Here is a 23,193-nt window from a genome sequence, read left to right as displayed (position 1 = left end):
CAAACTGACACCATTTCACCTAATCCAATTAGTCTATCAACGTCGATAAACCTAAGAATGTGATATTAAAGCCTGGCCCAATTTTTGAAACAAAATTCCAATGCAAGAAGCAGGTAAGTGTTTCCTGAAGCGGGATCGGACCTAGAGTACTAAGACAACATTTTGGGCCGGGGGTATTGCTAAAGTGGGAAAACCTTCCTAGAGGAAACGGGTTATTAAACAGGGTCTACGTGGTGATAAACGTGAATTTAAAGGCACGATTTTAACTGAGCGAAAAAACAAGAAGAGAGACATCAAAAATGAGTACTGAAATGCTCTGCCTGGGGGCCCAAGCCTTCTTAGAGAGCAGGAGTGCCATTTATCTTCTCTGCATTTCCAGTGTGGCCTAGAAACTCAGAAGCTGTGTTTTAAATGGAAGCAAAACAAGCCATGCGAAGGCACAGAAGGGAAACCTGAAGAACAAGCATTTTGTGTTTCTGCAAAAAAACAAAGCAAGCATGCGGCACACACAACTGAGACCTAGCCAGCAGGACGGCAGGCCCTTTCCCCTGATGGGAAAGAAGGCTGGGCGCACTCCGGCGGTCGGGACCGACGTGGAAATAGCAAGAAGGCCCTGAGGCAGAGGAGGGCAGGCTGTGGGGCGGTGTGGAGGACAGCCACACCGTCTGCAAGCGTGGGGCCAGGCTTCACAGAAACAAACCCACTGCGGCCCCCCGCAGAGTCCCACGAGGGGCTAACTCCCTGGAGTCACGGGAGGACTAGAGGCTCCAACCTATTCAGGTTTACGTGTCACTGGCATGGCCGAGGAGAGTCACATCAGTGAGGATAAATGATCACCGCGGTTTTCCCCTGAGCGTGTCAGAAGAGACCCCTTGGAATGAAATGGAATGGAATGGAATGTCAACTTTTCACCGTGAGCGCTGGGCCCTCTATCAGTTTCCCCACACTTCTTTTAAAAAAATTTTTTTTCATGTTTATTTATTTTTAAGAGGGTGGGGGGCACGAGCAGGGGAGGGGCACAGAGAGAGAGGGAGGCACAGAATCCAACGCAGGCTCCGGGCTCCGGGCTGTCAGCACAGAGCCTGATGTGGGGCTCGAACTCACGAACCGTGAGATCATGACCTGAGCCGAAGTCAGACGCTCAACCGACTGAGCCACCCGGGCCCCCTCTCCCCATTTTATCCCTCACCCCCAATTCATGCTCTTCACCCTCCCTGAGAAACCCATACGGTCTCAGCTTTTACCATTCCCAGGCTCACACGTGCCTCTGGGGCAGCCCAATGTCTCCCTCTTCCTCCAAGAGGTCCCCTGCCACACAAGGCCTACCCAATGGGTTCCCTCTGGATTTGGAACTTCTCAACACTGCATCCAATACTATAAACACTGGTAGTCATATGTTCTTAACGCATCCTTCTGCCTTCTGAAGCAAAACTTGCTTCCCACCCTCGGGGGAAAAATTGAAAACATTTTGAAAGCATTTCGAATGTATTTTGCTTTCTCGTCACACCATCCCCCAAAAGATAAAATAGAAAAATGGAGAAAGGGGGCAAGTTTGGCTTTCAGCTGATTCATGCATCTGAAACAGAAGATCACTGTCACACAAGGAGGAGGCTAGCAAGTAAATCGTACAGAAGGCCAGTGCACTTGGCGGGTCCGTGCATGAGAGCAGGGAGCACAGGACATATTAGAGGGAGCAGGTAGTTGGCAGAGGCCTTGGGAGCGTCACCGAGAGCACAGCAGAATAGCAGTTCTCAGAGACAAATAACCTGTGTCATTCCAGTTGTTTTTGGAATTGGAGTGCCCACATTTGAGTATGGATATATACAATGTTCTGAGGTTTCACTTAAAGAAAATAATGCAGCCAGGCATTGAAATTGTGCCTTAAAAGTATAGAGAAACTGTTGATTTTTCTAATTCTTAACCCTTGAACAATTCTTTTCTGAAAACAACACTATTTTTAATACAATCTGATCTCTTTCAGAAGCGTGAGGTTTGCTTTTACTAAACTTTCTAGACAAGACTCGAGTTAGCTTAACCATTGTAATACCTTAGAAGAATACAAAGTAATTTGTAAGATCATATTTAAATAGGTTATGTCCCAACCAACAATTTGGAAGACACTGGGTTCTTCAACAAAACACGTACTTCGCACTAACGGACAAACTTCTGAGCCACACCCCTAATGCCACATTCCCCAAGGACAGAAGAAACTCACTCAGGCGGTAGTAATTCCTCAGTTAATCAACAAAGTAGGTAAAATGAGGAATCATAAAAATGCGTATCATTCATGTTTTACTTTGGCAAACCTTTTAAAGTATGATTTATTTGCAAAATATTTTAATGTAGGGCCAAGACCTTTCCTTTGAGTAGGATCCAGCGATGGAGTTTCTCAGTCTTCCATGCATAAATAACACGCATTAGACAACGTTGAAGAGCTTCAGGATTGTTTTCTTTAAAGAAGAAGGAAAACTTAAAGACACACGAGGAGCAAAGTGAAAACAGAACCTGGAAGCTGTCCATCTTTTTATGATTTGTCCCTAATCTTTTATAATTGCCTCATCTTTATCCAATCTGATAGTAACTTGTCTTTATGGAGTCTTTCCAAAGGTTTTCACAGAAATGACGGCTCTCTCTGTTTTAGCACACACATTTCATCAGTTTTCATTCCATTTCATTAAATTATGCCAATTACGGTAACAAGAATGCCACACATTAAACAGATCCGGAAACGAAATGCCTCTTGGTGTGCACTCGTCTCAGTGAGGGGACGCTGTCGCCATGGCCCCCTCCCAGCGGGCTGGGGGTGCCTGTGCCAGTCCAGGCCCCGTCGGGAGGGGAGGGAGAGCTGGGCCACCTGGGAGGCCAGAAAACAGGCCTTCCGTTGCATCGTGATCCATTCCGTGTCCTGGAAGATACTGTCTGGAAAAACTGCTAAGCCAGGGCTGTACCTTAGTAATACCTGGCATGTTTTAGGCACACAATAAATATGTATTCAATGAAAGAATGTGCCTTGACGATCTTTAATTACTCCCACCCCATTCAAAGAACGCAGAGCCATGTTTCATTTGGATACAAACTGAAGAGGGCGACAGCCTACAGAAAGACCAGAAAATTACCATGATTATCACAGAAATAAAGGGAAGACAAAACCCAACTCAATAATTCCATTCAAAAGTACCCTAATCCAAAAGTCAAAAACCTTCTTTGCCCTGCTAGGAGCCCGATACATGCTCCGACGTTCAGAAGTGGTACCAAATGAAAATAGTTCATTTGGTTGTGGGTTCCTTTATAATCAAGCTTTTTAATCGAATTCTCAGAGTTTAATCAGTCCTTTCAATAAGGTAAAGAGACTTCTATGAGAACAGATTTTTTTTCTGAAACAACAGTAACAACTAACAAATACTGACTACTTCATCTTGCCAGGCACTATAGTAAGCATGCCGTGTATATTTGCTCATTTAATCCTCAGAATAACTGTAGGTACTAAACTCACTCAAAGATAGATAGCTCATCAGTGGTGAAGCCAGGATTTGAACCCAGAGGCCATGTGCTGAACCCCTGTGTCATACTGCCTAATTCAGCTCACTTTCTTAGAAATAATTTTAATATTTTACCTAAGGGTTTTGTTAGCATACCTCCCCAAAATACAACAAAGTCTTTAATGATAAAGTTGAAATTAATTCTTTTTTTTTTTTAAGCTTTTATTTTGAGAGAGAGAGAAAGCATGGGGCAGGAGGGGCAGAGAGAGAATATCAAGCCGGCTCCACAAGCTGTCAGCACAGAGCCTGAGGCAGGGCTCGAACACATGTACCCTGAGATCATGACTTGAGCCAGATTCAAGAGTCCGATGCTCAAATGACTGAGCCACCCAGGTGCCCCACTAATTAAGAAATTAATTCTTAAACAGTTCCCACTAACCATTTACTCACTGAAAAAACAACTATACATGACTACATTCATTCATTATCAAACATTTAATGAGCAACTGCTTAACCACTTGAAAACAAAGAGTAAGGGCAATTCAGTGGACATTGGTCAGTTACTGAATGTTTACTGCATGCCTGTTCTTGCCAACGCTCCCAGGAAACTCGGTCTGGTGGAAGAGACACATCACTGTCCTCTGGTTTTAGGAAATGCTAATGCCATTTATTCATTCACAGGAAAGGCTCTGGGATGTCCCAAGTGTGAACTGGGACAGCGGGGGGTGGGGGGGGGTGGTGAAAGGGAAAGGACACTGGAAAAGACTCTGAGATTCAACCAAGGCACTGCTCCTTTGTAAGCCATGGGGATTGGCGTTAAGGGCTGCTGTAGAGGAGACATAGGATCAGTACCGTGTTTTGGAACAAGCACTCCAGAAGGAGAGAGCACGGGGCAGATGAGGGCATAAAGCGAGGAGGCCGGCGACGATCTGCCGTGAAAGGGTAGGTGAGAACGGGGGGATGTGAGGTTGAAACGAGGGAACTGGATGGTGTGTGAATGACACCCATGAAGTTGTTTTAAAAACAAGTCCAGACGAGAAATGGTGAAAGCCTGAACTCAAGCCACGCCACCGGTCACAGGAAAGGGAGACTGGACACGTGTTCGGAAGTCAGAATCAGCAAGACCTGGTGCGATAATGGGTGGGAAGGGGGGCCGGACTGAGGAGTGGGAGTGGGAGCGGGAAGAGGAAAAGAATGGAGTCACGTCACAGGCGGGAAACGCAAGAGAGGCAGACTAACATCTGACCGAGAAACCAATTCGAGTTACCCTGGGGAACAAAGCCGAGGGCACGGGAGCTCCGAGCTGAGGGAGGCACGAGGGCCGTAGCTGCTAAGGTATGAACCCCTAACAACGGTCTCGATGTTCACTGCTAACCACTTTTTCGCTTCCTCCTTCGGGTCAGAGCTGGCATCCCTCACTTTCACATCTGAGCAAACTGAGGCACACAGAGAGGAAGAGGAAGAGCCGAGGTCCTAACGCAGCTGCCTCCAGGCTCTGACACCCAAGCGACTTCCACGCGGCTACCCTGCCCGCTGAGCAAGTAATGGCCACAACGACAGTGGAGACAACGACAGCTTCACTCTGCCGCTGCGGAGCCAGTGAGAACCACAGCTCTCACCCCTGCGCCTCTGCCAAGTGCAGAGGGGGAACTTCACATGCACAGCGTGTCTATAGCTCGTCTGGAAGAGGGGCAGCGAGACCTACATTTATCAAGCATCTGCACAAAGAAGACACTTGTCACACATGTGTTACTTCTCCTCCTCATGGTGTTCCTGGAAGAGAAGCTGTACTAGTTTCAATCGGCGGTCAGGGAAACGGTCTCACGAGAGGAGGTGACTGGCCCAGGGCCATGATGCACGAAGGGGCAGGAGAGGGACAGAATCTCCATACCTGGAAGCACCCACATGTATTCCTACATAGAGACTAAACATAAATGAATCGAGAGAGAGCGAGCGCTCACGTGGAAAAATGTTCCAAATGAGCAGATCCTGTAAATAAAAAATAAACATAAAGATTATCTGTATTACGCTTGCAGCTTTTCTTGAAGTCTGAAACCATTTTTTTTTTTTTAATAGAAAAATAAACTCTGCGAGTTAGGGCATAAAAGAACCCAAAGGCCTCTGTCCATTCCCAGAAGACATCCTTGGTCATTACAAGCTGACGAGAATCAGTTCTGTTTCTAAGCAGCTCCAGAAAAAAAAAAAAAAATCACATAACTTCCTTTTGCTTTTTTTAATTTAAGAAAGTGCAACGAAGCAATATTTTTTTTAACTACTGATTAAATATGTATGGTGGAATTGGCTTGCTGGGCACCAGGACCTAAACATTAGAAATGTAGTGCAACTTCTAGGGTGAAGAGTCAACTCACTTTCACCTTACGAAAAAAACAGCGTTCAGTAGGTGAATTGTTAGCATTCAGAATGTGCAACTGGTGCATCTTGCCAAGCTCAGAACGAAAAGAGGACTGTGAATGCATTTAATGCTAAAATGAGAGATTATCGAACATAGGCTGTTTACAGAATTCAAGTCCTTTCTATTTTCTTAGGAATTAGAGACCTTTGTGTAATTTCTCATTGTTTTTCCCTGGTTTCTGCTTAGTAGGTTCCATGCCCAACGTGGGGCTCAAACTCACGACCGTGAGATTAGGCGTTGTGTGCTCTACCGACTGAGCCAGCCAGCCGCCCCAAGTGTAATCCCTCACTTAAAGCAGTGATCCTTTGCTTGGAATTACATCAAACAAAGAAATTAACTTTGCCTCAAAAGTGAGGATAATGCTTATTTTTAAAATACATTATTTGGACATTGATTTAATCTTATGGGTTGGACTCTAACACCACCAGTTTTTGGATATTTTTAACCTAAAAAATGGAATTTTCACATGGTTTCATACATTGGTAGGCTATTCTCTTGATCAGCCTATAACAAATTTCTGTGACATTTTACAAATAAAATAACGTTCAAGTGTCCTTAGTTTTTAAAGGAAACGCTAGATGGCAGTAAATACACAAAAGTTGTGACATATGACCCTGTGTTACCAAGCATAATGATCATTTTTGCCTTTTATTGAATTTTATGCTCTACTATGTCAAGGTTAAAAAAAACAACAACAAAAAAACCAAAACCTGAATAAAAATTTAAATAAAAATTAAAGTTCCCTGGCGTTACTACTGAAACAATCAAATTCATCTACAATTTAAACTGTGACAATACTAACTCTCAACTCCAACTTTATAAAACTGTTAAATTTTCTAAGTCTCCTTTGTTTTAACAAATTCTTTTTTTCTTTTTACATGAATACATTTTGTAATTTTTTTAAGTTTATTTATTCACTATTCAGAGAGAGAGAGACAGAGACAGAGACAGAGAGAGAGAGAGCATAAGCTGGGAAGAGGGAGAGACAGGGAGACACAGAATCCGAACCAGGCTCCAGGCTCTGAGTTGTCAGCACAGAGCCTGAGGTGGGGCTCGAACCCCCACAGACCGTAAGATCATGACCTGAGCCGAAGTCAGACACTTTAACCAACTGAGCCACCCAGGCACCCCATAAGTATATTTTAGATATTACTTAATTTGGAGAAAATAGCTTTAAGATAAAATACCTTAAACTGCTATTTCCATCAAGATGTTAAAAATTTACACAAAAATTTAAATACACATATGGCTTATTTACTAGGTTTCAAATTAGTGAAATTTCTATTCTTTTAGGGGCCATGGATGAATATATGTTAAGTACAACATGCTATTAATTTAATGTGCTACTAGCAAAACACTGTTTTAAATTCAGTAATTAAAACTGACACTATCTAGATTTCAGGAAAAAACAGGTAAGTAAGTATAATATTAAAATTTTACTTCCTTATTTGAAAACCTATCTACAGATCAAAGGAAATATCTTAGAAACATTGCTAATCTGATCCACGGATGGTTTCAATGAACCCTCTCTAACATTCTGAATTGTAATTTCAGTAGGATTTTGCAGACTTACATGGTAATAAACCAAAAACATATACTTTCTAATTTATATTAAACTTTCTACTTTTTGGATTCATTACAAGACCAGATGGCATTCAGCTCAGGTCTCAGCAACACTAGAATAAAACTAGCTAACTTACTAATTTTTGGGTTATTTCTAACACTTTCTCTGAGCTAGATTTTGTCCTGACACACAAAATTTTCAATTTAGAAAACAAAGCTGGGGTCCTCTCAATAGGTAGAAGTTAATAAAATAAAAACAGCAAATCCTCAAATATACTACTTTGGTACAAAGGGAAGACTTATTTGAATACCAATCTGTGCCAATATAACTCAACTTTTGATCAATAGTTTCCAAAAAATCAGTAAATAGCTACAGTTACTACAAGCACCTTAAAGCAAACACACACTCAAATAGCCAAAACAATCTTTTACAGCCTTGAAAAAGAACAAAGTTGGGGGTCTCACACTTGCTGACTTGAAAACCTACTACAAAGCTATAGTGCTAAAAGCAATGTGGTACTGGTATAAAGATAGAAAGATACTTATCACCAAATTCATCAAGTTATATATATTAAACACATACAGCTCTTTGTATGTCAATCACACATCAACAAAGGGGTTAAAAAAAAAAAAACCAGACATATAGACCAATGGAAATTAATTAAGATGCCAGAAATAAACCCTCACTTTTATGGTCAAGTGATTTCCAGCAAGGATGGCAACACCATTCACTGGGGAAAAGACAGTCTTTTCAACGGGGTGCCGGGAACACTGGATGTCCTCAGGCAAAAGAACGAAGTTGGACCCTTACCTCACACTGTAGAAAAACTTAACTCAAAATGGATCAGAGACCTAAACTTAGGACCCAACACTATAAAACTCCTAAGAAAAGACAGGGCAAAAGCTTCATGACATTAGACATGGCAACGATTTCTTGGATATGACACCAAAGGCACAGTCAACAAAAGAAACAAGTAGAAAAACTGGACTTCTATGCATTAAGAGGGTAGTACCAACAGAGTAGAAAGGTAGCCCACAGAATTAGAAAAAAACATTCTCGAGTCACGTCTCTAACAAGAGATCGATATCCAGCACGTATAAAGAACTCCTACAAGTCAACAAATAAGCGAAAGGCCACTAAAAAAAAAGAACGGGTGAGGAAATTGAACAGATGATATTCAAACGGCCAAAAGCACATGAAAAGATGTTCAACATCACTGCTTGTCAGGGAAATCAAAACTATAAAGAGGTATTACTTCACACCCATTAGGATGACTATTATTAAATAAACAAACAACAGAAAATAACAAATGTTGGCAAACGTGTGGAGAAATTGAATAAATGCTTGTGCCTTGCTGGTGGGAATGTAAAAACGGTTCAGCTGCTATGGAAAATGGTATTGTGTTTCTTCAAAAAATTAAACAGAATTACCACGTAATCCAGAAATTCTGTTTCTGGCTATGGACTCTAAAGAAGCGAAACAGGGACTCAAAGAGATATTGGTACATCCACGTTCACAGCAATATTATTCACAACAGCCAAAATGCGGAAGCAACCCAAGTGGCCATCGACTGACGAATGGATAAGTAAGATGTGGTATATACATCCACGGGAATATCATGCAGTCTTGAAAAGGAAGGAAATTTTAACATATCCTATAATACACATGAACCCTGAAGACCTTATGACACAAGAGGACAGATACTGGATGATTCTGTTATGTGAGATTCCTAGAGTAATCAAATTCACAAGAACAGAAAGGAGAATGGTGGTTACCAGGGGCTGGAGAGGGGGGAATGGGCACTTAGTGTTTAACAGATACAGAGTTTCAGTTAATGCCTTGAACTGTACAATTAAAAGTGGTTAAAAGGGTACATTTCATATTATGTGGGGCTTTTTTTTTTTTTTACCACAATTAAATTTCTGAAGAGGTTAAAACGGTAAATTTCCGATGTTTACTTCACCACAATAAAAACCAAAAATGAGAAAGCTGTATACATGTAGTTACAACCTCCTTACACTCCTTCACCCTTTGGCTTAACTCCGGGCGATCTCAATATTAGTAATGATCTCTGTATTAACAAATATTGGTAACATTTCTATGAGTTAGCTCATTAAAAACAAAACAAACAGAACACACCAAGATAATCACTATTACAAGGATTTAATCTTGGTAGCCGAAGGAAATACTTCCTGTTTAGAGGTATAAGTCTAGCTGGTAATGAAACAGCCCAAAACTGCTGGCATTCTGGCCTACGGGGAAGAACTTTAAGCTGAAAAACACGTTTCTTCCGTGTCATGACTGACTCTGAAGTCGGCGACTGAGACAGCCCGTGGTTGAGCTTTTGCCTTCCACCCCTCAGGTTGCCAGGCATCCCCAACTTACATCCTAGGAGCAGACTCTACCCGGGCTAGAATTCAGAGTGGGAAGTCTCCACTAGCACGGAGGAAGTCGGGATTAACTTCCAAGCCTTCTCAGAACTCACCAAAGAAGAAGAGAAGACCACAAAGGGTCCCCTGTCTTTGGATGACAGTCGCGATGATCTTCTCCTCCACGTCACCACAGACCAGTCACCTGACATATCATTTATTCTGCCTAGTTGCGTCTCTGGTAGATGTACTAAGCTACAGTGTATGTATGTGGACACGTGCGTGCGCGTGCGCGTATGTGTAAAATGTGCACATCTTCTCAGCTACATTAAGAAGCAGAGCTCTTGAGGACAAAAATAAAAAGACAGCTTTGTCTTTCCTTCGCACCAGATTCAGTATCATATACATAGTAGCTCTCAATACTGACTGTGTATAATTAAGGAATAAAAAAAAAATGAGCACTTGCCACTTTGTGTTCTGTAAGTAGAACTCAGAAAACGTTATAAACAAATATAGTCATATAATTAATACCGAATATAAGTTTATCAGAAAAGAATAATACCCATTTGTTCTTTTTCTTTTGATTTATTTTTTTTCAGTTTACTTATTTTTGAGAGAGACAGAACATGAGCAGGGGAGGGGCACAGAGAGAGGGAGACGCAGAATCCGAAGCAGGCTCCAGGCTCTGAGCTGTCAGCACAGAGCCCAATGCGGGGCTTGAACTCACAAACTGTGAGATCGTGACCTGAGCAGAAGTGGGATGCTTCACCAACTGAACTACCCAGGCACCCCCATTCTGTGTTTTGAAATTAAAAAAAAAGAAAGAAATGTCCATTTTCTTTTTTAACAGCTTAATTTATTAACTCCACATTCACAACACTGAACTGTATACCTACCACCACTGTTCAAGTGAGTACTCTTATTTACTAGATGGAAAAGTAGACACCATCCCTGGTCTTAAGAAACCAACAGTGCACGGGAGAGACGGACATGACGCAAACACGCCTATCAGGAAGCGCCAGGCATATAAACGGGGTAATCACCATGAGGGAGGGCCATGGAGGCTTCAAGAGACCCAGCAGAGATGGAAGGATCAGAAAAGCCTGGGAGACCAGTGACATCTCAGCTGAGACATAAGGAATAAAAGTGTGCTAGCCAGGCCCAAAGAAAGGACTTTGGTCCTAAGCAAAAGAGGACAGAAAAAGAAAAAAAAAAAAAAAAAAAAAAAGATTAATTAACAGAGTGAGGACTTCTGCTTCTGGAAGGGTGGAACAGAAGTACTTTTCACTCCTCCTCCTGCTAAGAACCACCAAAGACCACGGACATGACATACAAAATAAACACAAGGAAACTCTGAAAGGTAGAAAGAAGGCCGACTCAGCACAGACCCCAGTACCCTAAGGACCCCAGGTATTCCTCTCTACCTCATACGTCCTAGACTAAGTGCTGAGGAAGGGCAAGCACAAATGCCAACGGGCACAGACAAAAAAAAAAAAAAAAAAAAAAGTCCCAAGACAAGCCTGTTCTCTAGCCAAAGGGCCAGCACAGGGGCGGCCCAGCAAGACAGAACTTTTAGACGCTCTAGCCGAACACCACAGAAATACTGCGGCCCACCCCACGCAGGCCGGCAAATTCCTGGGTGCCATCTGCAGAATGCTCCCGTAGACCAGGATATCTCCCAAATTCAGTGAGAAGAACCAGGCCCCAAATATCTGTTGTGAAGACATCAGCAAATACAAAAGAAGAAAGAAGTAGCATTGGGGATACACAGAACTCTGGACCGGCCAGAAATCTGGAGAAAGCGAAGGCAAAATCAAGAAGCGGGCAGTGAACACGTCCCGCATCGCTCAGAAGCTGGCAACGGAACCCCCAGATGTGGCTCACGGCAGAGCTCTGCTCGATTTGGGGGAGGGGACGGCTTTCAGGTCCTTCCATGTCTCTCAAGACTTTCATACTCCTCTTGTTCTGGTTCCCAATTTGCCAAGAAATCTTCTAATAAACCAATTCCACTTTAACTTTAACACCAACTGTTACAGTCATTGGAAAAGTATCTCCTTATGGTAAAAGTTAACTGCCTGGCACTCTGGTCAGTCCTTTGTGAGTCTCATTAGTTTTAAGGGTCGGTCAGTGCCAAAAGCCTAATTAACTCTGCATGTACTGGCAAAGACAAGATCCCAGACCCGCAAACTTAAAGGCCACATCTTAAATGGAAGGTACGCTATGAGCCTGGGCAGCTGGCCATCTAAGACGCCTCTGTCTTGATCTCTCACTTACACAGGTGAGAAACCAGCCTTGCAAATAGCTCTCCAAAATCCTATTCAACTCTCAAAATTCAAAGCAGACCTACTTTTCTCTGCTGGAGCCGTCCCCTTTCCCTCCTACTCACTGCTGTCTAAAATCATTCTCCAAAACGCATATTCTGCATAGAACATCCACCACGAACACAGATTCCTATTAAATACACAGAAAGATAAGCACAGCAAAGCAGAATCTGTTTCTTCAGCCACTCCTGGAAAGGCACAAGTTCACACTCTGACTGCTAGTTGGCCCTCAGTCCTGAGGCCTTAGGTATACAAACCACCGCCTTATAGTCCTGCTAAATTCTGCGGGATTAAATGTTCACAACTGCTCTATTTTTAAAGTATCTAAAAATGAAAGGTCACAATAAGCACTAGCAATAAAAAAATTCCTGTGAATGCGTCCATTTGCAATTGGTCAGTGCTGAATTTTCAAGATGTTACAGTAATCCATATTCGGAACCACCATAAACAAAATGAAAACCTAAAAAGTACAGCCAGCCAGCCTCCTTGAACTTCGTATGCACGGTTATGCGCCTTCCTGATACATATCACATCTGGGTGTTTTAGAGTTTCACAATGAATTCCACACCTGTTGCTAACGAGATTTAAATCATTATCAAAAAGCGTTTCTTAGGATCCATTTGCGGAAGAACGTAGAAATGACAGAAGAGGCTAAAAAAAAGTCAAATCTACAGAATTCTATTTCATACGGAAGTTCTCTACCCAGCACCGGACAGGTCAGCGCAACGGGAAGAGTCACTTTCCCAAGCCCACCACGGCGACGGCGACGGTCTCTCAGAGCTGGGCAGCAACCAGAAATGCGTGTCTGTCCGTCACCTGAACTACCTCACCTTCTTACCAGGAAATCTGTGTCGTTAAACTGCCAGTCACGGGCAGTCAGGGATACCACTGCTGTCTGTAGGTCATCTCTGCTTAAACAGAGGCGTCTGCGTGGAGACTATTTAAAATACGTTGAAAGTTTCACTTACCTCCACGGCTACCACAATCAAAACGAGGTCCAATTTTGACTCTGGAAAGAGGGCATTCACTTGTGGTGACATTCCAATTAGAGCACAGTTAGTGACCACAGATATAACACTCATTGTTTCAAAAGCCAACTAAAAGGGAAAAAAAATGTGAAATTAAAAACCACAATGACCTCTTCCATACTTCCTCAGCCTTTTTTTGTATCATATAAAATCAAAGAAAAAGGCTTTCCCTCGTTCCAAATATCCCAAGTACATTTAAAACTTTTTCTCTATAATGCTGTGATTTTCTTCGGCTTAAAAAAGTCAGGCCGTTACAAGGCATTTTCAATATTTATGGCTGGAATATCCAAAGCACTATGTTCTACCTTCCTAGCTGGAGGTGGCCAGGGACCTGAGAATTTGGAATACATCCGAGAGGAGTATGCTGTTCAAGTTACCCTACTCGTACCTAAAGGGAATCTAAGGTGGGGCCACCAGAAAAAAAATGTTTCACATTCAAAAACTGTTAGTATGATTTCAAATGGAATTTTTTTGTGACTGTCTTACTCTGCCACATTACAGACCACAGCTGGTTCAGCTACACCAGAGGCACCAGGTATCGTGATCCTTTTCGAGTGGCATTCGCCCAGGAGACTTTGGAAAAACACACGTGCCCCACCGAGCTACTGAACAGACTGACCCAAGGCCCCATGGAGGAGTCTGCCAGAGCCCACTACAGAGTACTGACTGCGGAAACGTGACCACTGCTCGGTCGCTCTTCCTTTTCATGCACAACACTTGATCCCTGCGGAGTAACCCAACCACTGGGAAGGGACGTAGAGGTTTCCATTACATAACGAGCAAGTCGCGGGGAGGAATGCTGCAGCCCACAGGGAATACGGTCAAGGTGTTGTGACGGCAACGCCTGGTCACCCACTCGGGTACTCGGGTACTCTGCTTGTGGCGAGCACAAGCAGAGCATATAGACTTGTCCAATCACTGTGTTGCACACCCCAAACACGTGTAACGTTGTGTAACAACTGTATTTTCGTTTAAAACAAGAATCAAAGTCCCACTAATTCTAAAAAATACAATTACTGTTAGAAACTAAAATTTTAAAAGAAGCAAAACAAAGCATGATTGGATCCCAACTGAATAAATATCTGGTCTCATGGAGAATTTCCGCTATCTTATTTTAGCAATCTTTGTATAACTTGATTATTTTTTCCGGAGTTTTCTTTACAACAAACCTACTCAAGACTTTATCTTCTCTTTAAATAACTTAAATTTTTTTATTTATTCATTTTTTAGCTTTACATAGCTCAGAATTGAAAACTTGAAGTTACAGTGAAGAATCTCCTTGCCCTCATGTACCCCTTACCTGCCCGCAAGCTCCTGTGCTCCCTACAAAAGGATCACCATTATTAATTTTTTTTTTTTTTTACCTTTCCAGATACTTTATATGCAAACTTTATAAGGAAATTTGAATATATATGCCCTTTCTTCCCCTCTTTCAGCCCAATGCATACTGTCCGGTCCCTTGCTTTTGTCACTTAAAATGTCTTGGAGACTATTCTATGTCAGTACTCAAAGAACTCTCTCATTCTTTGTCACAGCTGTTTAAATATTTTATTGCAGAGATGTATCGGAATTTATTTAACCATTTCCTTATTGGTGGGCATTAGTTGCTATGACAATCATTGTTCCATTTAGTTACCATGTAAATACATCATTTAACTAGAGTGGAATTAGGATAAATTCCTGAAAGTGGAACTGAGTCAAAGGTACCCTGCATTCATAATCTTGATAAATAACGTCAAGCTGCACTCCATGAGACTGACCAGTTCATCCTCCTATCAGCAGTATCTAAGAGTGCCTGGCTTCCTGAAATTTTAATACCTCTATAATGAAACATGATTTTGTCAAATACAGCTATATTGAGCTATAATTTATGTGCAATAAGCTGTATTCATTGAAGGTATACACTTCATTAAGTTTTGATTGATGTACATACTTGTGAAAACACCACCACAAACAAGATGCAGAATAATTCTACTTCCCCCAAAAGATTCCTCATGACCCACTGCAATCCATCCTTCTCTTCACACCGGCCCAAAAGCAAACACTGATCTGCTTTTTGTCACTGCAGTTTTGTCACTGCTTCAGGATGTCATAACTGGAAGGATATAGTATATACTCTTCCTCATCCTTTCACCCAGTATGATTTTGAGATTGAGCCATATTATTTCTATACCTATATCTAGTCTTTTCCATTTTTATTGTGGAGTAGTATTCCATTTTATGAATATACCATCATTTTTTATTTATTTACCTACTGATGGAACACTGGGTTGTTTCCAGTTTTGGACTACTCTGAAGGAAGTTACTGCAGACACATGCGTGCATCCTGAAATGTTCACGTTCTCTCATTTCTCCTGGATATTTAGGAGCCGATGTGCTGAGGGTATGGTAGGTGTACGTTCAACTTTTTAACAAACTTCCATCTCATTCTGCAAAGTGACTGCACCATGACGCAGCCTCGCCAGAAAAGTATGACAGTTGCAGTTACTACACATCATGTCCAACATTTCACACCACGGATCTTCATTTTAAACTGGGTATGTAGTGCTATCTTCTGGTTTTCATTTGCATTTTCCCGGTAACTAATTATAAATCTTTTCATGAGCTCACTGGCCATTCACATATGTTTTTTGGTGAAGTACTTCTTCAAATCATGGTCCTTGTTTCCAAAGGCTGAAATGTCTTACTGAATTGTAAGAGTTTCTTAATCTGAACACAAGTACTCTGGCAGACATACGTATTGTGTATTTTTTTCTCCCATTCTGTGTCTTGCCTGCTCTTCTTTTAACGTTAGAAGAGCAAACTTTCCCCCCTATCTGGAGACCTTGTTATCTCAATGCTATTAGTGGACAATTATTTCCCCCACTGAACTGAGACTTCACATAGACCACACAATCCATTTCTGGACTTACTCCTCTGACTGTCTCCTGATGCACCAGGACCACACCACGTTAATAACGGAAGTTATGTAACAAGTTTTAATACATGGTAAGTGTCCCTATTCTTCTTTATAGCTTTCTTGTTCTTCTTTTTTTTTTTTTTAAATTTTTTTTCAATGTTTATTTATTTTTGGGACAGAGAGAGACAGAGCATGAACGGGGGAGGGGCAGAGAGAGAGGGAGACACAGAATCGGAAACAGGGTCCAGGCTCCGAGCCATCAGCCCAGAGCCTGACGCGGGGCTCGAACTCACGGACCGCGAGATCGTGACCTGGCTGAAGTCGGACGCTTAACCGACTGCGCCACCCAGGCGCCCCAACTTTCTTGTTCTTCTATTTCACTCATTTCTCCCTGTGAATGTGACAATACATTTACCGGCTTAAAAGAAAACCTTGGGCTGGCGTAGTGCTCCATTTGTAAATTAATTTGTAGGTCAATTTGTAAATGAAAGGAGAATTGATATGTATTGAATACTGAGACTTCCCTTATCAGTTAGCTATTACTACATAACCAACCACCCCAAACTCTGGCTTCAAACAGCCATTTATTTAGCTCATGATTCTGTGGGTGGACAATTTAGGATAGGCTCCTCTCGGCAATTCTTCTGGTCTCAGCTGACTTTGACTGGATTTGCTCACGCACCTGAGGTCAGCTAGTGGGTAAACCAGAGATATCATTGGCCTTATCAGGCTACTTAGAACTTCTAGTACCATGTCCGATAAAGGTAGCAAGAGTGAACACCCTTGCCTTGTTCCTAATTTTAGAAGGAAAGCATTCAATCTTTCACCAATAAGTATGATGTTAGCTTTAGATTGTTTTTTAAAAATAGATGTCCTTTATCAAGTTGAAGAAACACCCCCATTTCTATTTTTGTGAGAGTTCTCAAAAAGGAATGTTGGATTCTCTCAAATGCTTGATATTATTGGTTGATACAACTATGCAGTTTTTCAAACCATTAAATGGCAGATTATACAGATTAATTTTCTACTATTAAACCAGGCTGGCATCCCTGGACTAAATCCCACTTGTCATGGTATACACTTCTTTTTATTAGATTGCTGAATTCAGTCTGCTAATAGTTTATTAAGGTGTTTTGTCCATTTACTCACAAGGGATGTTGGTTTGTTGTTCTCCTGTCTCGCACTCTGGTTTTCTACTACACTGATACTAGTCTTCATAAAATGAATTAGGAAACATTCCCTCCTCCTCTGTTTTCTGGAAGAAACTGTGTAAAATTGGGGTTCATTCTTAGAAATTGCTAGTGAAATCGTTTGGGCCAATGTATTTCTTTTTTGGAAATTTATAATTACAAATTTAATTTCCTTATAATTGCAGAGCTACTCAAATTATCTATTTCATATTGGGTGAGTTGTGGTAGTTTGTATTTTTGGAGGCAATGATCCAAATTGTCAAATTTATATGTGCAGAGTTGCTCATAATCCCTTCAATACTTTTGGTACTTTAAGGGTCTGTAGTGGTACCTGCTGTTTTATTTTTATATTGGTTATCTTGTCAACTATATTGATCTTTAGAACCAACTCTTTTCAGTAATCTTCTCTATTATTTTTGTTTTTCATTTCATCCATCTGTCCTCTTATCTTTATTATTTTCTTTCTGTTTCTTCTGGGTTTCTTTTGTGCTTTGTTTCTAGTTTCCCGAGTAGGCATTTAGATTATTGTTTGAGATACTTTCCTCTTCTCTAGTGTATGCATTCAGTGTTACAAATTTCCCTGTTGGCACTGCTTTAGCTGTTTGATACGCTGTACTTTCATTTTCATTCAGTTCAATGTCTTCTGAATTTACTCGAAACTTTCTCTTTGACCCATCATTATTTAAGGAACGTGCACTTGGGGGCGCTTGGGTGGCTCCGTTGGTTAAACAACTGACTCTTGATTTCAGCTCAAGTTATGATCTCACCATGGTGAGATCAAGCCCCATGTCAGCCTAGGCATGGAGCATGCTTAAGATTCTCTCTCTCTTCCTCTCCTACTGCCCCTCCCTCACTCATGCCCTTCTCTTTCTCTTTCTTTCTCAAGAAAACCATGCATTTAGTTTTCGAGTGTTTGGAGACTTTCCTGTTATCTTTCTCCTGCTGATTTCTGGTTGGATTCCACTAGAGTCAGAGAACATACTGTACATGATTTCAATTCTTTAAAATGTTTAAAGTTTGTGTTCTGCCCGAGGATGAATGCTCTGTAAGCACTTGAATGTGTATTCTACAAGTGCTGAGCAGAGTGCTCTGTAATATGGATTTGATTCTGTTACCTGATGGTGGTGGTATTGGTGAGCCCTTCTATATCCTTGCTGACTTCCTAGCTCTTGTTCGACCAACTGTTGAGAAATGCGTGTTGAAGTCTCCAGCTATACTTGTGGGTTTGTCGACTTCTCCTTCCAGTTCTATAAATTTCTGGTTCACGTATTTTAAACCACTGTTGTTCATTGTGCACACACTAAGCCTGCTATGTCTTCTTGGCAATTGATTATGCATATTACTGTGTGTGTGTGCGTGTGTGTGTGTGTGTGTGTGAGAGAGAGAGAGAGAGAGAGAGAGAGAGAGAGAGAGAGATCTTTCTTGACTTAGGAGTTGTGTTCCAAAAGGGTAAGTTACAAATATTGTAGGACAAAAATGGACCTACTACACCTAATCTACTGAATTAGAGCTGAACCTATAGCTCACCTTAAATGTGCTAAGAACCCTCGGATTAGCTTACAGCTAGCTGGGCAAAATCATCTCACACAAAGTTTATTTTATACTAAAGTATTGAGTATTTCCTGTAATTTGTTGAACACTGTACTGAAAGGGAAAAACAGAATGGTTGTGTGGGTATGGAATTGTTCTAAGTGTATCAGCTGTCTACCCTCGTGACTGTGTGGCTAACTGGGAGCCGTGGTTTGCTGCCCAACATCGAGACAGGATCATACTGCATGCCACTGGCTGGGGAAAAGATCCAAATTCAAAATTTGAGGTATGGTTTCTACTGAACACATATCGCTTTCACGCCACTGTAAAGCCAAAAAACCATAATCTGCACCGTTGTAAGTTGGGGACCATCTACATATGTTCAGTCTACTTGTGTCACCATTTATCAGTCTGAAGGATGTACAGAAACCTCACCTCCCTTTACCATTCTGTAAAATATCTTAATATTTTCCCTGCATGTATTTAGAATCATCAGATAGTGTTACAATTTTTGTTCCAATTGTCAAACATAACTTTAAAGACTTAAGAGGAGGAAAGTCTGGGGCGCCTGGGTGGCTCAGTCGGTTAAGCCTCCGACTTCGGCTCAGGTCATGATCTCACGGTCCGTGGGTTCGAGCCCCGCATCGGGCTCTGTGCTGACAGCTCAGAGCCTGGAGCCTGTTTCAGAAATATGTGTCTCCCTCTCTCTCTGCTCCTCCCCTGGAGCCTGTTTCAGATTCTGTGTCTCCCTCTCTCTCTCTGCCCCTCCCCTGTTCATGTTCTGTCTCTGTCTCAAGGATAAATAAACATTTAAAAAAAAGAGAGAGAGAAGGAAAGTCTAATTATGTTTATTCGTATTTTTGCTTTCCATGGTTTTTCTTCCTGACAGTCCCAGGTCCCTTCTTTTATCATTTCCTCAAGTTTACAAAAATTTTTTTAACTATTCTTTTAAGGGGTATCTATATGGCTCAGTCACTGAAGCACCTGATTCTTGATTTCGGCTCAGGTCGTGATCTCATGGTTCATGAGATTAAGCTCTGCATGGGGCTCTGCGCTGACAGTGTGGAGCCTGCTTGGGATTCTCTCTCTCCCTCTCTCTCTGCCCCTCCCCTGCTCACTCTCTCTCAAAATAAATAAACATTTAAAAATCAATCAATCAATAAAGTGGCTATTCTTTTAGCATAGATTTTCTGGCAACAAATTCTCTTTGTTTTCTTTCATCTGAGAGTGTCTTGATTTCCCCTTTGTTCTTTTTTTTTTTTTTTTTTTTTTTAGTTTATTTATTTAGTCATTTTTGGGACAGAGAGAGAGAGAGAGAGGGAGAGAGAGAGAGAGCAGGGGGCGGGGTAGAGAAAAAGGGAGACAGAGAATCCAAAGCAGGCTCCACGCTGTCAGAGCAGAGCCTGACGCGAACCGTGAGGTCACGACCTGAACTGAAATCAAGAGTCCGATGCTTAACCAACTGAGCCACCCAGGCGCCCCCTGCCCTTCACTCTTGAAGGGTATTCTCTCTGAATACAGGATTCTGTACTGACACCACTTTTCTTTCAGCACCTGAAAAATACCATGCTGCTTTCTTCCAGCCTCCGTTACTTCCGATGAGAAACTGGCTATCATTCTAATCGTGTTCCTCTATAGACAACATGTCATTTCTCTCTTGGTGCTTTCAAGCTTTTGTCTTTAGTTTTCATATGTTTAATTATCATGTGTTGGACACGAACTTTGGGGGGCTTATCCTGTTTGGGATTCGCTCAATTTCTTGAGTCTGCAGTTTTGGGTCTCTTGCCAAATCAAAAAGTCTTGGACTTATTACTTCAGGCGTTTTTTAGCCCCTCCTTCCCCCGCTCCTTTCTGGGACTCTGATAACAGGAACGTTAGATCTTCTGCTACAGTCGCACAGGTCTCTGAGGTTATATTTACTTTGTCAGTCTATTTTTTCTCTGCTGTTCAGATTGAATCATTTCTATTCTCTATCTCCCAGTTTCTGATCTTTCCTCTATTTCTTCCATTCTGCTACAGCGCTCATCCACTAAGCTTTTTATTTTAGTTATATTTTCCACTTCTAAAATATCTATTTGCCTCTCTTTTATGCCTCCTCTTTCTTTGCTGAGATATTCTATTTTTCTGTCTGTTTGAGGTACATTCATTTGATCAAGGCTGCTTTAAAATCTGTCCGATATTTCTAATATCTGTCGCCTTGATGGTGGCATCTACTGACCGCCCCTTTTTTCTTGTTGGTTCATCCTGGTTCCTGGTATGATGACTGTTTAAATAGAAACCTGGACATTTTAGGTGTTAGATTCTACAATTTATTTAAAGCTTTTGTTTCAGTTGGTTCCTCTAACACCACTCTAGCAGGCAAAGCAGGGGCAACACCTGGTTAGGTTACCCATTTGGATACCACTGACACCCAGCGTGGAGGGTGGGGTCCTTCCTATTGCGGGACTGGGGCCAGAACTCTGGTCTCCCACCAGACCTTCCCACGGATACCTCTTCTGCTAGGACGAATACAAGTGCCTCGTGTGTGTTCCCACGTTCCCACGTGGTCTCTGCTGTGCTGGGTGGTGGCAGAAGGCCTGACGCTCCATTAGGCTTTATCTGAAACCACCCCAGCAGAAACTGGAAAAGGAACCTCATTATTGCTGGGTAGGGGTGAAGTCAGACTCCCGACGTGATCTGCGACCCACACAGAAGTGGGGAGGGCCTCATCGTCACTCAGTGAGCGAAGTCCCACCTGGCTACTTTCCTAGAAAACTCTCAGAACTTTTACATCTGAAAGGGGTCACAGAAATTATAATTTACCTCCCCCACCCCATCCCCAATTTTCAAAACAAGGAAAGCAAAGCCCAGAAAAAGTAAATGACTCTTTGAAGAGACACAACACAGTCTGTGGCAATAAATAACATGAAATAAAATAAAAATAAAAAATAAACTAAATTTCTCAAATTTCTCCTTAGCACCTTTGTTTTTAATCATAATGGCCCATTTTGCTAATTTTTTCCCCCAAAGGAATCATGTTTTCTCAAATAATTACCTGCCAGACACCAATATTGGCTGAAGGTTCTGAGAATGGACGTTTCAAGACCCTGCACATTTTTAAGGCATCCGAATTAACTTCAGTGAAGTTATTTAACACAGCAAAGGCAGCTGCTAATGGGTAGACGCAGGAGAAAAGGCTCACATAACCGAACTGAAGAAATAACTCCAAGTAATCATCAAAGGTACCCTGAAAATGTAAACCACAAGAAAAAAACAGGAATTGTTTTAATATTGTAGAACAACAGCAACACTTTGCAATACCATCCAAGGCAGCAGCCTCCGACCGAAAAACAATCTTAGACTTCTTCCCAATCTCTTCTTGTCAACAACAGAATTTACATAAATTCAAAAGCAATTTTGTATTTAAGTCCCCGAAAGAATGAAAAAAATGATTTAGCTCCTCATTCCATTGTGCCAAATCGCTGAATCGTCACATAACAAACAACAGCAAAGCTGAAGATGTTTGCTTCTAACCAAGTAAAAAGAAACGATCCGACGTCACTATTAGAAATCTTACATGACTGCCCCCTCACATCATGGGCTCCCCAGAACCTCAGTCCCTGAGCCTCCATCAGAAAACGGATGGTGGTGATGCCAACGAGCGTGGCGATGACCTGCAGAAGTTTGCCCCTCCCTAAAATCGACCCCAGCAACAGAAGGGCAAAACGTGTCAGGACCAATTTTTCAAGAGCTGGGGAAGTCAAGCGAAGGCTTGCAGCGATTCTGCTGGCACAGCTCAATCGTCTGGCATTTTAACCTCTTCTCATCTCATCTGCTGCTCCCCAGTTCTGCAGCAACCTTGAAAAAGCCCAGCATGCACCACCAGGACGGGAAGGGAGCAGCAGACTGGGGCTGCAGATCTGGGAAAGAAAGCCTCATTCCCAGAGGGAAGTCATTATCTGGCCTGGTTAGCGGTGACCTACAAGATTCCGCTCAAAAGGCTTGTCTTGATTCAACTTCACGGAGTCTCTTCCAGTGCTGAGGGCTTCTCCCTGAGTTTGTGAGCTGAATTTTTAAACACGGGTCTGCCTGAGGCCATGGGTAGCAGCGGGGGCAAACAAGAGACTAGCCAGGGAGCTCAAAAGGACAAGCTGAGGAATGAAATAGCCACGGGGGGGTTGCTGAACGCCAACATTTTCCTGGGAATCTAGAAGACGCGGCGGCGCATGCAAAGGATCATGGAAACACCACAGAAGGCTCGAGGATCTCACCTCTGACTGACCTCGGGGCTCTGCACAGGCAGAAAGTGAACGGCAAGGCAGAATTTTAAACTTCCTGGTTTAGTGTTGAAGGCAGGCCCAAACACGAAAACAGCGACCGAACAGACATCTGATGAGGGACAGAAGCAGGGAAACGCTCAC

General features: G+C 42.1%; 1 protein-coding gene across 8 annotated transcripts in view; it reads right to left on the bottom strand.

Annotated features, from left to right (window-relative positions):
• ANO10 (anoctamin 10) overlaps positions 1–23,193 on the bottom strand; it is a 214,889-nt gene that overhangs the window by 136,871 nt on the left and 54,825 nt on the right. For all 8 annotated transcript variants that reach the window (XR_005791877.1, XR_005791878.1, XM_040479597.1 and 5 more), the window contains 2 exons: positions 21,828–22,019; positions 13,115–13,243 (listed from right to left, as the gene is read on the bottom strand). Coding sequence is in view for 6 of the 8 variants with exons in the window: in XM_040479597.1 (XP_040335531.1) it covers positions 13,115–13,243; positions 21,828–22,019 (321 nt within the window). In the remaining 2 variants the exon portion in view is untranslated. The remainder of the gene's footprint in view (positions 1–13,114; positions 13,244–21,827; positions 22,020–23,193) is intronic.

The sequence above is a fragment of the Herpailurus yagouaroundi genome, unplaced genomic scaffold, assembly GCF_014898765.1.
Source record: "Herpailurus yagouaroundi ecotype Mexico unplaced genomic scaffold, PumYag 159, whole genome shotgun sequence".
NCBI lineage: Eukaryota > Metazoa > Chordata > Mammalia > Carnivora > Felidae > Herpailurus > Herpailurus yagouaroundi.
The sequence above is the reverse complement of the archived record's forward strand: the minus strand, read 5'-3'. Positions and strand labels throughout refer to the sequence as shown.